General features: G+C 40.4%; 1 protein-coding gene across 4 annotated transcripts in view; it reads left to right on the top strand.

Annotated features, from left to right (window-relative positions):
* The window catches only part of gria3b (glutamate receptor, ionotropic, AMPA 3b), a 100,951-nt gene that overhangs the window by 66,511 nt on the left and 18,815 nt on the right, over positions 1-15,625 (top strand). For all 4 annotated transcript variants that reach the window (XR_011925924.1, XM_072438048.1, XM_072438055.1 and 1 more), the window contains exons 5-10: positions 6,013-6,066; positions 6,777-6,938; positions 8,274-8,441; positions 8,815-8,919; positions 11,362-11,466; positions 13,094-13,300. Coding sequence is in view for 3 of the 4 variants with exons in the window: in XM_072438048.1 (XP_072294149.1) it covers positions 6,013-6,066; positions 6,777-6,938; positions 8,274-8,441; positions 8,815-8,919; positions 11,362-11,466; positions 13,094-13,300 (801 nt within the window). In the remaining variant the exon portion in view is untranslated. The remainder of the gene's footprint in view (positions 1-6,012; positions 6,067-6,776; positions 6,939-8,273; positions 8,442-8,814; positions 8,920-11,361; positions 11,467-13,093; positions 13,301-15,625) is intronic.

Here is a 15,625-nt window from a genome sequence, read left to right as displayed (position 1 = left end):
ATCTTGCATGTTCAATTTTTGCATTACATGCTTATATGCACGGAACATGCAAGAGATGGGGAACATATTCGTGAGCTACTTAGGGCAAATGAGTGCTTTATATGGGGATGACGACCGCGAAATGTAAAGTGCTCGTTTAGTGCGCACTTTTGCATGGGCTTCGCCCATTTACAACGGTAATGTTCCATTTTCCTACTACTAATTAGTTTGCACGGGGCGTGCATGAGTGAAGGAGTGCGTTAGTGAGTGTTTGGAAGTGGGCGAGCGCTTCGCGCTCGATTTCATGCGCACTACGTGCACACTTTCGCAGCCGTGCTTTGCACGGCCTCACGGGACTAATAGGCCTCTCGCCAGCTTGTGGCGCTCGGGCCTAATAAGACCAGATTTGTTGTCTAAAATGATATAGCGGTGGTGCACATTTTCAACACCTTCCCTTGTTTTATCATTTAAAACTTTACCTTTAGACGAACCCATCCTATGACTCTGATTTTCTGTCCCAGTATGGTACTTTAAACTCTTCCAGCATAAACATCTCCTTAATGACTTTGACTGTGTTTGCCTGTGTTTATGTTGCAATGGCCAGGAGGAGGAGAGTGACGAGATGCCACTGATCTGACATTAGCTTAAGGCAGACCACTGAAGATTTACTTGCTCTTTGTAAAAGCAGGTGATACACAGTCTTAACATCCCTGCCACCACCAGCCCTGGCTTTTAAGGGGCATTTACCTACTTTAGATTATAGAATTAAAGAGATTAAGGCGTTAACTGTGAGGGGATGTGACCTGCTGCCTCTGCCTCCAAGTGAAAGGCTAACTCAGTCCAGAGAGAAAAAGTATTATGGAAAAAACGCATTATAAAGAAAGAAAGGCTTATTTAAGACTTAAAGCTTAAAGCCATTACACCTATTTTAGTCACAGTTGAAACATGATAAAACAACGGCAAAGGGACAAACTAAGGAATAAATACAATGCAAAGGTTTTCTTTTCTTTGGTTGTGCTTGGTGAGAAAAGTCTCAGAACCACTGGTCAAAGCGAAACCAATGTTGTTTTGTTGAACTTTTTATCTCAATAAGTTTAAATTATTTGTTTTAATTTGTATACAATAAAAAGCTGACCGAAGATATAGAAAAAAACCGAACAAGACCAGAGAGTAAAAAGACAAAATCGAAAAGAAATAGAATATGAAATCTCAGTTAGGCATCTGTCCCCCAAAGTATTGATCCCACCGGTCTGATACATTTGTCTGTTTAAGTTCAAAGTAAAAGTTATTTCAGTCCAGTCCTTGATGGTCAGCTAGGTTCCTGCCATCCATGTTTTTCTGCCTTTTTTTTTGCTGTAGCCAATATACACTCCACAGGTATCCATCAATCATCTCCATCGCTGGTGCCTGGATTATCGTGCCAAAGACTGACCTCACTGACCTCTGTCCAGTATCTATGAATAACAGGACACATGCTAGTACATATAGGACTTATTCATGGTAAATCATTCACTTCTGTTTCAGGCAACACGTTTGTTTCACTGAGCAGGACTAAAACGACAAACAAAACATCATCTTAGACATGTTGGTCCACTGTCGCTAAAACCATGATCATTTGTAGACAGGCCAACGATTACTGCGTCTTTAGGAGCAGAGCTTTGATGAAAAGCATCGGAGTCCCTGCTCCGCACAGGCCTGTTAATTAGAGAGAGCTCCTCCACCGACTGCGCTTGCACCAAGAGCCCAGGGCCAGAAGCACTAGTCCTTCTGGATCAAAGCAGCCACTCTCATCAAGGCCTTAATCCCACACACTGCTGGGTGACGAATCCTATCTTTACATCCTCTAAAATATGCACCGAGTCAAAACGCTTGTTAGCAAAGGACTGTTTAATAATGCTTTAGTTTATATACAAGATATGAAAGCATGTATCGGTTACTTTTCTGAGTGTTTGCTGTAGGTTTTGTGTGTAATTTGATTAAGGGCGCACGATTCACCCCCGAGAAATTGCATTACAGCTCCCACTTTGATAGCCACGGTGAAGATCTAATCAGTTAATTGAAATGATTATTAACAATTAATTAAGTGTAACTCATACCCTTTAGTAATTTTTCACAGAATTTGTAGTACGCAACAAAGAATCAGCAATTTTAAACTTTCACTAGCAAAATTATTGTCACCGATACTTGATACATGATATGAGGTGAATTATGGTCTGAAAACTGCAGAGTAAGATAGAGTTTAGAGTCAAGTAGGTGCACGCACAATATATTTTTAAAGAAATAGGCTTGAAAGGTTTTGAGCCTCATAAGTCATAAACCATTGATTGTATGTCAAGGCATTAGGGCTGTCAAAGTATTGGAAATCAGATACTCATTTGAACAAGTATCAATGCTAAAAAGAAACCACATAAACCAGAAAGAATCTGACCTTTCTTGGACAGCTTTAGAATGACCTTAACAGCTTTGTCAGAACTGGTATAAGACCACATGGTAACATAAAGACAGAACCATATTGTGCTTGAAATTACATCTTTAAAAAAATTATTAACATTTACTGTATACGTTATTATAAGCCATCTACAAATGCTAGTAATTGTGTGCATGTGCATACAAACAAACAAGTAGCACTAAAATTGCCTTTTTATTATCATTGTAGTATCGAAATTATTCCTTAGTATCGAAATCGAGTTTGGATCTAGTTGAAGGCAGATAATTAGCTGTGAAAATAAAACAGTTAGTGTTGTGTTTATCATTTATTGTGGGCCTAGGCCTTTCAGAGCATTTTTAAAGACTCTCATAAATAATGTTTGTTCTCTCTGGGATTCACAAGCTCGTTGTAGAAGAACACAACGGTTGAATTTTAACACGGCGAGGCAAAATATGAGGTTTGCAGAGTTTTTTTGTTTTTTTTTTACACTTGGGCCTTGGTCTGGCAGGCTACGCACGCCAAATCTGAGGGGGGGTGAAGTCAAGGTCATCGAGCTTGTCTCTCCCCATCATACTTGAAAGTTTCTGCAAAATTATGGCAGCCCTTCTTCACCAGCAGAACAAAGGTGCTGCAGACTGACGGATCAATGAGCCAGGGCAGTCTATATACGATGAGGATCCACATTACTTATAGGGCAGACAGCTTAAACACATTTCTTCACCTCAGTGTCTTGGGAAAAACAGGGTAATTGGGAAGTGGACGGGCGCTTGTTTGTATGTGGGCCATAACAATAAATTAACAGCGCCATAAATCAATAAGAGGAGACTTGAGCCAGGAAAGGACGGAAAGTTTGGAAGATACATGAGACCTGAATTGCTTTTAGGTGCAGCCGTGTAAAATATAGTCTCTTCTTATGTGTTTTCCGTGGTCATATTTTCATTTCTTTTTTTTCATAACAACATCCATGAGGGAAAAGGTAGTGCTGGGCTTATTCCACATACAGAAAAATAAAATCAATAGCCTTCTAATGCCTTACCATGCAGAACCAAATAAGACTGTGACTTAGGAGCGTTGCCATAAATGCTGAGAGCTAGTGCAAAACCGTTTGACACAACAAAAGGTACAATATTCCTTTTACCTGTTACTATTTCTTCAGTGTTTATGCTAAACAGCTAAGCCAGTTCGCAATTCGAGCCAAAATGTTAAAAAGTAGCCTTTCCTTCTACCGCTGTGAACAGATTTCCATAAGTGAAGGTTTAGATGCTTTAAACATGAGCTCTACAATGTGGGGATGGATGTGGGTGATTTTATGTGGGTCACACGTTTTTTGAATACATTTTTATTCTTGTAACGCTGCGCCTTTTAATTGCTCCTCAGGGATAGTTAAAGTTACTAAATAGAATAGAATTTACTGACCGGGCACGACCCCAAACAATAGCACTTCATTGTTTGAATAATGTTGCATCTCATTAGAAAAATAGAACAGATAGAAATCGTCTCGCTATTGAAAAAGTTGGCCTAAAGAAATAAAAAAAAGCAATTTGTAAATCTAGGTGGGCGGTATTGACAAAAGTAGATATTTATTTACATATATTTTTTGATAACCCGGTAGTGATATTCAAACAATATTATGTCAATGTGTTAAAATATGTATTTAAACATATTAGTTGTGTCTGAATCACAGTGCATCACCTTACACCCTACGTTTAACACATATTTTTCATTTTTTATTTTCGAATCAGCTCTTTATCTAGCATTTCTTACTATAAACAATAAAATCGCTATTCAAATCGTGCATATCTTCAAAGCATCAGTCACGTTATTATCTAAATTTAAATGATCCACCTTGATTTGTGAATAAAGACTCTTTTGACTTGAACATAAGACATTTTACACAAATCAATCTACTTTATAGCATATTTTAGTGATGAGACTTTTCCCTCGTTCTCCATTTAAAAGAATGCCGTTCCCGCTGGACCGAAACTGCGATTACAACAGAAGTGTCGATCCGCGGTAAAAAAAAAGAGGAAAACGTGAGCGGGGCAGACTAAGGTCATTTGGATGGTGGAGATAATTAAAAGGACATTAGTGCCAGAAAAGTCCGTGCCATTGCTGCCATGCTGGTTTCTGTCCTGAGGTTGTGGCTTATAGACGTTGCCAGGTTGGTTGGTTGTCTGCTGCATGTGGGCTTGGCCTTTGTCTGCAGGGCGGTGTGAGGCGCAGGCTATTGGGTCAACTGGCTCTGTGAACACATAGACTGTAGTGGGATGTATGTGAAAGTTTACATTGTAACTGTAATTTTCCCCTTTTATCTACTTGTATCAAAGTTATCTTAGAAAGTTATCTAACTCTTCAGCACATGTCAGACTCCGACTTCTGCGTTTGCACTGGAAGGATTTCTGTTTGCATGGCATTTTGTCACTTACTCATTAGTTGCTGATTGATAGATCCTAAAAGCCAAACTCCTGCTAGTTCAGAATGATAATCAGCTCATTTTCTTTTTGTTTTCAGTTGACTTTTCTTTGGTTTGTTCCCGGCGTTGCGCACCCTGCAGCGCTCCAAGAGTAACGCTTTAATGACGAGGAGGCTGTCAGAGAGTGATGACCCTCTGCAGCGGCTTCCTAACATGAATGAATAAGCCTTGATGTGTTAGTGCTTCCCTCATGTGGCACTACTGGAGAAGAAACAGTGTGAAGACTATTTATGAGACACCCCCTGATGTCCAAAAGAGGAGACAAGCGAATATGAATCATCTTCAGCTCATGCCAGGATAATTGTTTGCCACTGTTGCACAGAATTCTCTCTGTCTTCATTAGGAACCCATAGAACAAATACAAGACACGCACAAACCGATGATAAACTGACAGTGTTTGAGTTGGATCCAGAATATGCGCAAACATGTTGATTTAGCTGTGAACTTGTGTTTAAAAATCTTGTGTGAAAAAACAATAATACTAATAATAAACCAAGACAAGGCTTGGCATGGAAACCGTTCAGAAAATCACACACTGGAAAGTCATAAATTACATTGTGAGGACAAGTTGAAGGGCATGTCCAGCATGTAATAGACTCAAAGCAAAGCCAATTTAGTCCTGACAAGTGGCTAAATTTGTGGTTTACAACAAAGGGAAAATCTTGAATAAAAGACAGCATATGGTTGGTACCACAATTATAGAATTGCTTAGAACGCTGGCAACTATTTTCAGACAAGCTGTGTGGGTTGAAACATGCTGTTTTGCTCCGAAGGTGTGATATTTTCAAAGCAAAGTGAGCTCCACATCTCTCTGTCTCTCACTGTAACTTTCTTTGGTTGTATTTTAAGCCTTCTGTCCAACAGTTGCTCCATGACTCCCAGCACTTAAGAGAAACAAGTGAGCTGAATATTGAAATATGCTGCATAGTTCATTATTAGCCTCTACGTAATGAAGCAGACTTTCCTTACTTATTATTCTAAGGGGGGTTTTCTTTGTTGGGAAACTTCAGAAGGATGTGGTGCAGAAGGACAGCTCTCTATGCACACTGAATATATGTTTAGTTCTTTAAAACTCTAGCCTCTTTCTGTGCTCCCATGCAGGGTTTACTGTGTCGATGTTTTTCTGCTTTAGGTTGTGGCCCTGGGGAAGAACAGCCGAGGTTACCACTACATTCTGGCCAATCTGGTGAGTAATAACCCACTTATTCCACTGGGACAGACGGGATCTGCTCCACGCTGTGTGTGATGGGACTTGCCTTGAACATTACATGCACAATAAGCAGATTAAAGACTGTAAGAGTGTAAAATAGAGAGAAACATTGTGTGATCAAGGCACAATTGAATGAATGACCTGCTTTTTGCTTCCATGCAGTGTAAGAAAAACAGCCTTTGTACAATAGTGAACTATTCTTGCATAAAAAGGCAACAATCACACAACATATTAAATAATGGATTTATCATTTGGGATTTAGTATATTTTTAAATTACAAGTCCAAGTCAAAACTCAAAAACATAATAGAAGATTAAAATGCATTAAAACAATTATACACAGATCAGTGCGAGCCACACTTACCGCTCACTCACTTAGTAAGTACCGGTAATTCTTCCCAAACTTCTGAGTATAAAAATGAGTCCAGGTGGTGACGCACACAACAATTTGACAACAAATTTCAAACTTGTGAAATCATTTTGATTAAGACCACAAAGAGAAACTCGTCTGGACTTTAAGTGTACACACATGTTCTACACTGCTCTATAAATGTCGAGTACCACACAATGTCGACCTTTCTAGTGTTCTACTGAGCTTATACTCCTTAATTTTATTCAAGCAACTTCAAAGTAGGACAGGTAACTCGAGTACTAACTTCCTAACATAACTTGTTTGTCTCGTCCCAGGGATTTACCAATGTGAGCCTGGACAAAGTCTTCGCTGGTGGAGCCAACATATCAGGGTTTCAGATAGTGAACCCAGAGAACCCCATTGTACAACAGTTTATGCAGCGCTGGGAGCGGCTGGATGAAAGAGAATTCCCCGAAGCCCGGAACACTCCTCTGAAGGTGCTTTAGCGGCAAGGCTTTTGATTGTGCATGCAGAGTATAAGTCCTGTTCCTTCTGAAGTGGGCTCTATCACTTTTCCTTCTCTCATCCTTTGTTTGCCTTTGTCACTTTCCACCTACGACCCCTCAACCCTCCCCAGCTTTGTGTTTAATCCAGCCCAACGATCAATACATTGATAGGCAGTGCAAGGCAAGGTTATATCACAGCTTCAATTTACATCTAATTAAACAATGATCAAGAAATAAATGGATTTTGAATGGCATCTAATTAGTTTTTGTCATGGTGCAGTGGTCAAAAGTCGGTGTCTCAAGGCGCGAGTGGGGAAAAGGTCAACATAACATGATGGGAAAGTGCGTATAGGAGATTAAGTACTGCATCAGGCCTCTCATCTTCAATTAAAACTGCAGTAATAACTTTGTGAAATTGTCCTGACCACTAGATTACTCCTCTGCCTCAGTGCGAGGGTACAGTCAGTTCGTGGAGTTTATATTGAAGAATTTATCAGACACAACTCATACGAAGGAGCAGCAATCAAGAAACCTTTTATGCTTTCATTTTGTTGAATTCTAGATGACAATGCATTTGCTCGCATCATTTTAAGACATTGAGTGCTATTAAGTGGAGGTACTGTGGCATACCAGGAAACAAATGGGCTGTAATTGGTTCGATTGATTTTTTCTGAGTCTTCAAAAATAAATAAATAAAATAAATTACACCACTTAAGGAATAATGTATTATTCTCATTGTGCAAACAAATTCACAGATAGAGATGCGATAAGTATGAACACATTTATCCACAAAAATTAAGCACAATATTTGTTTTATTCTTTTTAGCACACAGTATTAAACTCGCTTGTCTTGGAACCACCACCAGAAAAGTTACATAGTGGGGCTGAAACTAATTAATTGACAAATTGTGACATTTTGATAAGGAAATAAATAAAAAAAGAATATACTTTCTTAGTAAATATTGTCCCACTAGACTAGAGTAATACAATAACCTTGTACAGTAGAAATATTCGTATCAAAATATTGCTGACCAGTCGACTACTGAAATAATTGTTAGTGACAGCCTAGTGCACCTAAAAATACCAAACTGTAAAACTAAAAAGAATGTGTGAGCACTGTGTTTGGTATGTATAGTTTGCCCACATTTTACTTCTCGTCTGGAATTCCTAAGTGCAGACATATTCCGCTAACGGCCCCAAACTATAAAAAGTCATGAGCGGTGCTACTTTTTGGTGAGTCCTGGGGTGTCACATCCACACAAGATTCCTCAGATTTTTTACAGCTTGTTCAGCTCGAGTCTCACTTCTGTTTTCGCTCTCCCGCAGTACACCTCGGCTCTGACCCACGATGCCATCCTGGTGATCGCCGAGGCGTTCCGGTACCTGCGGCGCCAGCGCGTGGACGTGTCCCGGAGAGGAAGCGCCGGGGACTGTCTGGCTAATCCCGCTGTACCCTGGAGCCAAGGCATCGACATCGAGAGAGCTCTCAAAACGGTAGGGCGCTGCAGGAGGAACGAGAGCGACGGGGAGGGAGTGTGGCAGACTGATAAGTAAAGGAAGGCTTGAAGAAGAAGTGAAGCAGAGATAGCAGAGAGCGCTGGGTGATAAAGATGCAAAGTGACAGTGAGCGCAGAGCCGGTCTCCTCCCTCCGCCTGCAGATATCTGTGCAAGGAGCTCTCTCAAATCTTGCCTCTCATTACCATAAAACTACATCTTTTATTAAAGTGTATCCAGTTCATCATTTGATTAACAGCCTGTGCTCACTCCAGCGGCTCCACTGACATGAGCGCCTTAAAACTAGCTCTATGTGCCGGGTGATTGCTTTTCTATATGTGCCTGTCTGTGTCTGTCTGTCCCACATGGCAGGTCCAAGTGCAGGGGATGACGGGAAATATCCAGTTTGACAACTACGGCCGCAGGACCAACTACACCATAGACATTTATGAGATGAAAACAGGTGGGCCGAGGAAGGTAAGTCTGAATGACAACCTCCATCAAGCGTCAACCATATAGGCCTTATCACGAGCACACAACCATGGTTCAGGAAGCTGCGTTCCCCGTCCTGTATTGATCTATTCGGAAAAAAACTAGCAGTAAAGACTACCATAAATATTGCGCACCACATGCAGTTGCGAAAAGTCAGGGCTAACAAGTATTTAATAAAACAGCATGGCATTTTCAAATAGGCCCGCACTGCCATTGATTAAAGTACAGAGCGCTTATGCAGTCATTCTTTGTGCCATGGGACCAGCAGGACTCAAAGGACAGAGCAGAGTAATACTGATTGCCTTCTCTACCTTGGTGAGGTAGCAGCATTGATGAGCTACGCCGAGTGTATTACAAGTCCCACAAATCACACACAGCCCTGAGATCTGATGGCTCAAACTGTCCTATCAAACAAGTGATGGAGGACCTCTTCTATGCCACGGGGCAGCTATGAATTTTGGGCCGCTCCTGACAGTAATTACCATTCAAATAACCAATTACAGTAGAAAGGGACTCCAAGAATTCCTCTGGCTGCTCTTCAAAACGGTAATTCCCACTGGTACATTTGCATTTTAACCAGTAACATATGATGACCCCTGGTTTTATAACCTCGCCAACTTCCAACAGACAGCTGCGAATTTTCTTGTTAGCTGGATCAGAGAAGGCGCAGACTGATATGACGTGTGATTATGCCTCTGAAGCCCACACTACAATTAGTCTTCACAACCAATAGCCCAATACAGAGCCAAAGAGGGACATATTCAGGGAAGAGAGGAAACAGGAAATAAGACCATCTGTATTCATTGCTCAACAGTATTCTAGAACAAAGAATAAAAGCCCGGACCATTTTATGATACCATGACTTATGGCTTTGTCTGTGGCCCAAAATATACCTGGCAATATTGTTACTTTTCAAAATTTGAATGTACCGTGGCAAGTTAGAAGAACACATTTTGAGCAGGATAATTGTTTTAGATGTACTGTATCATTAAAAGGAGCGGCAACAAATAATGAAACAATAATTAGACAATGAAGTTACTTATTCAACCTTTTATCATACAAAATAATTTGGTCTGGAAGATATTTATTCAAAACTTAAACAACGCAAATAATATTAGAAAATAAAGAATGCAAATGTTCCCACCATTGCATAGAAAATGTACAACCAAAACAACTATTGTAAAATCTATCATTTAATGAAACAAGAAGTCGTGACAGATCTATGGTAATATTGTACTAGCCACATATTTAATACTTAGTGAAATTTAAAGCAATTTTCTGTTTTTTTCATAGCTGAAACCTTTAGAAAACGTATAATGTGCAAACTTATGGGAACAGTACAAGGTCACATCTCACACAAACATCCCTGAACCACTTGAAATGCAATCTTTCAGGAATGTCAACAAAACAGAGAAATTACATTGTGCATTGTGAATTTTGTCTCTAGAGCGCTCTCACTGACAGTCAGAGGAAGTTTCTTAGCTGCGGCTGTCATATTTGATGCAAAGTTTGATAAGTGTCCAGGCAGCTTGAATTACAATCAGACTATTGCCTCTAGTGCAGCTTTCATAACACACCTCGTCTCCCAATATCCTTATCAGACACAACTGCTTTTATCAGGCCGGCAAGTGAACTAACTGTGCAATCCATATTTCCACCCGTGTTGATAAGTCTGCTGCTTTCTAGCGCCTCCATTTGGCAAGTTTAAATCCCTGCATTTTTGTACACCTGTCTGGTCGAAACATTTAAAGATCTAAGAGGGGGGAAAAAAGGCTCAAACCAGATGTGAGGAGGGAAAGTTGAGCCAGCAACAGTTGTACTATTGGCAGCAACATATGGTACACGTTTCATCATGAGCCAGAACCCTTATTTCAGACGGGCAAACAAACACTTGACATTAGTTTGACTTAAGCATCTGTACAGCAGAATACAGAGTAACAGCAATGGCAGCCCTGCACACAAGAAACTGCAGGCAGTGGGATATTATGCTAAATTATTAAATGTGTATGCAGTTCACGGTCCTGCATATCAATTATTTACCATCAAACCTGAGAAGCCGGGAATAGGAGGAGCTCAAGTAGTCTGCCATATGCTTGTGTTTTGCCCAAGATCAATCCAAATACTCTGCACACCTTTTCATATTTTTCTATACAGGTTTTATTATAAAAAAGCAGAAAAAATGTCTGAAAAAGTAGTTCAGGTACAGGGCAAAACAGTATTATGTGTATTGAACAGTGTATTATTTACTGAGCAGGTTTTTACCTGTAATATTTTCATTTTATATTAAAATGAAAAGTATATACATGATGACTGTGGTGGTCTTGTCAACTGAAAAATGCTTTATCCGGTTGTAGTAACTGTATTTTCTGTCTTTTACAGTATATGCACAGAAACATTGGAGTATCACTTAACATTTTCTTTTTGCAGATTGGGTACTGGAACGAATACACTCGATTTGTAAATATTATGGACCCGCAGGTCTCCAACGACTCCTCTGTGGAAAACCGAACGATTGTGGTCACTACTATTATGGTACACTTTCCGTGTAGTTTTTAATGTTTGACGTATTCTGCCACTCAAGGTCATGGTGTTGATTCTCATGAGTGAGACATTCTGTCCTGGGCGGGTAGAACCACATCTTTTTTGTGTTGCTTTCCATCCACTCACTACATGTTGAAACAGTCGATCTCCGAGAGAGTGTTTCAACTGTATCAGTGTGGGTGCCAAAGCATTTTGAGTTCCCATACTTCAGTGGCCTGTCGTAGCAGTGACATCACAATAATGGTAAATTATTATGGTTGACTCCATCAATTACAAACGCATACAAACGCATACGTAAGTAGACCTGTCTTTCTTCATCAAGTAAATGTTCAATGACATCGGGATAGACTGGCCAGAGAATGAACACAGTTATACAGAGATGGTTTGCCAGACGGGCAAAGCAAAATAACTCACAATGGAGCCGGATGAGACAGTGATTATTGCCTTCCTGATCTATTTTGCATTGCCCTCTTAATTGTTCTGTGTTGAAGTATGACCTTCTCCAAATTGTATGCAGATTAAACAAACCATAAATGTTTATTGAAATACAACTGTATTTTCCTAACACTGCATAGAGAGGTTATTTGATAGCAAGATAATGATCTGACACTGAAAACAAACATTGTAAAACCACATAGTGTATAATGTTTGAAGCTCTGGTATTTTGAGCAGATTAAATTTGCATTCATGGGAAAAAGCCAGCCTCATTCAATAACCACTAGGAAACATTAAACATCTGCAGATGAGAATACAGTCAGGAAGTAAACATGTGTTAACTTGAAGGAATTGCTCAATGGATCCGAGGTGAGGGATACGCTCAGCACAGAACAAATAAAACCATTGCTCCTACATGCACTCCAATTGTGTGTGGCTGTAATGACGATACGTGCTCTCCTGAGCGCCTTATTGTTTGATAATGATTATGTGCTCAATGAAAGAACAGACAAGCTGCACCAGCCGTTTGAAAGGGAGAGCATAACTAGCACGCTCCTGCTCTTCCAGTCTAATTATTTATTTGATTCATGCAGTATTTTGCATTTCTGAACAGCAAACAGTGGCTCGTTTTCTTTAATTTCTTATTTATGTTGTTTTTCTTTGGAATGGAACAATACTTAACCACGCCTTGGTCCAATGTGCTTGACTATGTTAAGATATAATGGGCACTCTGATCCCTCTCCTGTCACTGGCATTTACTTATGAAAGCCATCCCCATTCCCATCCCACCCACTCAGAGCTGGCCCACACCTTGAATACCAATGCCTTTCAGCCCAGATCCCAAATTGAGTGTGCATAGTGCTGCTCCTCTCACACATGCGTTGTGCTTTTTCTTCCCATAACTCAGATACAGATGCACCCCTGGGCTCAGAAGGATTGAGTGCATTGGGCTTGGTGTCTGGCTGCAACGGCTTTGATGAGAGCAGTGTGACCACTTGATTGCGCTTCTCTTATCACTGCATATTTATGCATTTGTGGGCATCATCTGTAATTGCACGACTGCATGACTCTGGGTAGAATCAGCTCTTTGAGTGAAGTGCGGGCATGTGTGCATATTATTGTATGACTGGATGTGTGTGCAAGCCATGGCAGTGGAATAAACCAAGTGTGTTTGAACCTACAGGAAGCTCCTTATGTGATGTACAAGAAAAGTTCTAATCATCTGGATGGGAATGACAGATATGAAGGCTACTGCGTCGATTTAGCATCTGAGATTGCCAAACATGTTGGAATTAAGTACAAACTGTCTATAGTAATGGATGGGAAGTACGGAGCCCGTGACCCCGAGACCAAGACGTGGAACGGGATGGTGGGTGAACTGGTCTATGGGGTGAGTACTGGGACCCTTGTATTCACTGATTACATGACAGTTTGCAAGGAACTTCAACATGAGAGGAGATTTCATTTTTCTGTCTCAAGCTTATCACCAACTCATTTGATCTCATCATCTCTTGTCCAGTGCAGTGTGTAACACTGTGTCAGAAAACTCCGCCGTGAGTTATTTTTGTCAAGTGCAGCCACGGGCATCAGCGAGTTGGTGATCATCTCGAGACGGAGAAAATTAAATCATTTCTCAGTGCTGTTCATTGCAATTAAACCCCCTTAGTTTCGAAAGCCTCTCTTTTACAGCTGAAACTGAGGTAAGTACATGCAAACAATGAGTCCATATGGCAAACACACTGTAATCACTTTGATGAATGAAAGATTGTACGCCTTTGAAGTGATTATGTTTCCATGTTTGATGTGTATGATGATGGATATGCCACATTGTAAATTCACAGCTGAGAAAATCTTGCGTTTGAATCAACAGCTAAATTGTGGTCGGTGACAACAAGATCCATATGTGGTGTGCTCCATTAGAGGTTGTAGCTCGTGCATAAGCGAATGGTCACGCCGTGTTTTACATCTGAGAGAGCGCAACACCTCCCGCATTCCCAAATTATACCCCCTTTAGCTGCCCCCCCCCTCTCCTTTCCCTGTCTTCTTGTCAAGGGCCACAATAGTTGAAGAGGGACAAATACAAAATGCATAGAGGTTAGGATTCCTCATCTGTTCAATTTCCCAGTTATCAGCGGCTGAGATTGCTCGGTTTGATGTGCGATCGCAACCAAATTACCTTTCAAATGGGAAAAGTCCACACCCGCAGATGCGAGGGTGGAAAATATCCCAATCACATCGCTGTCAAATCCCTTCCCCGTCTTCTGATCTTACAGCAGTAGGTCCTGGAGTAATAGTTTTGTACATTTTGACCTTTTGACCTGTAAATTAATTAGATTTTAGTTGTCTTTTAAAGGTTAGGCCCGGGGCAGTTCTTTATTGCTTACTTTCCTTCGCCATTGATTGAGTGCTGCTTATGGCGGTACAAGGATTAAATGGTTATAGCCCCTCCACCGCAGTGTTGACAGGGCAAAGAAAACACTAATGTTTATTGGGCCAGTTTGTTGTTTCTCTGACCTTGTAAAACACATGTTCTTCAATATTGTGTTTTCACTGTTTGGACATAAAATGACAATAGAGCACAATGCCAGAATGATCCTTCACAGAGAGGCGGCTATTTTTAAAAAAGGGCTATTTAATTAATGACACCAGCACAAGCAGCACTACCGTTGTCTAGCGAGATTTATTATTCTCTGGTCTTTATACAAAGAAATCTTGTGATTTGTCAAATTGTGGCCCCACCTCTAGGAATGTGTTTTGATAATACAATGTGATTGAAGCAGCAGAGCAAAGGCGATATAAAGAGAAACAGCTTGGAGCGAATAAGGACTGCCAGATTTGGTCGTGTTTGGGAAATCCACCTGCTGCTCAGAGGCACGCAGTAGACACAAGTCATGTTTGTATACATAGTACTGAGAAAATGCAGTACTGAGAAAATACTTTGAGGAAAATGATGGTAACTTAGAATGATTCATTAGACATATTTATTTGTGATGAAACTGTGACTAGCTCCAGGGTAACACTATTGTCATATCCTTGGGCAAGACACGTCTACCTGCTTACCTATAAAGGTGTGTAACTGAATGATAGGCAGCCGGAGGGGCTGATGGCACAGATGGCTGATGGCACCTTTCCGCTGTCAGTTTACCCTAGGACAGCTATGTCTATATAAGAAGATTCCTGCCACCAGAAGTGGAGTGGAAAAAAAAAATACTTCAATGTAGAGCTTTCCCCGGCCTGTGCTGCAATAGAAATGTACGCCATTTTGTTATTATGCCGTTTGTAATAGTCAATCAATCAAACTTTATGTGTATAATGCTTTACAATGGCAACAACTGAAACAAAGTGCTTTCCATTTGTGCATTAAAAAGATGTAAAATCAGGTAAAAATACAACACAAATACAAATACAGTACATAAATCAAAAACAAATACATACCAATAATAATCATAGTTCAGTCTTAAAGATAGCTCAAATGTGGGACTCGTTTGCTCAGTACCATAACTTGTTTTCTCAAATCCAAATACTGAATTTCCATCTCATTATAAGTTTCATAATAATATAATAATAAGTGAAACAGCTTTTGAGCAACTGGGGACAACTGAAATACTTTTAGGCTTTCTGTAGCGTCTTGAGTTCTGATTAAGCAGCATTTGGTCAGGGACGACTCAAGATCCCATCTGCCTTAGTGGAGTATATCCAAGCTGTCTCGTTCTCT

Source organism: Eucyclogobius newberryi, unplaced genomic scaffold (assembly GCF_026437365.1).
Source record: "Eucyclogobius newberryi isolate DKJ021-1_F unplaced genomic scaffold, fEucNew1.0.hap1 SCAF_11, whole genome shotgun sequence".
Lineage (NCBI taxonomy): Eukaryota > Metazoa > Chordata > Actinopteri > Gobiiformes > Gobiidae > Eucyclogobius > Eucyclogobius newberryi.
Note: the sequence above shows the minus strand (reverse complement) of the source record. Positions and strands in the feature narration are given on the sequence as shown.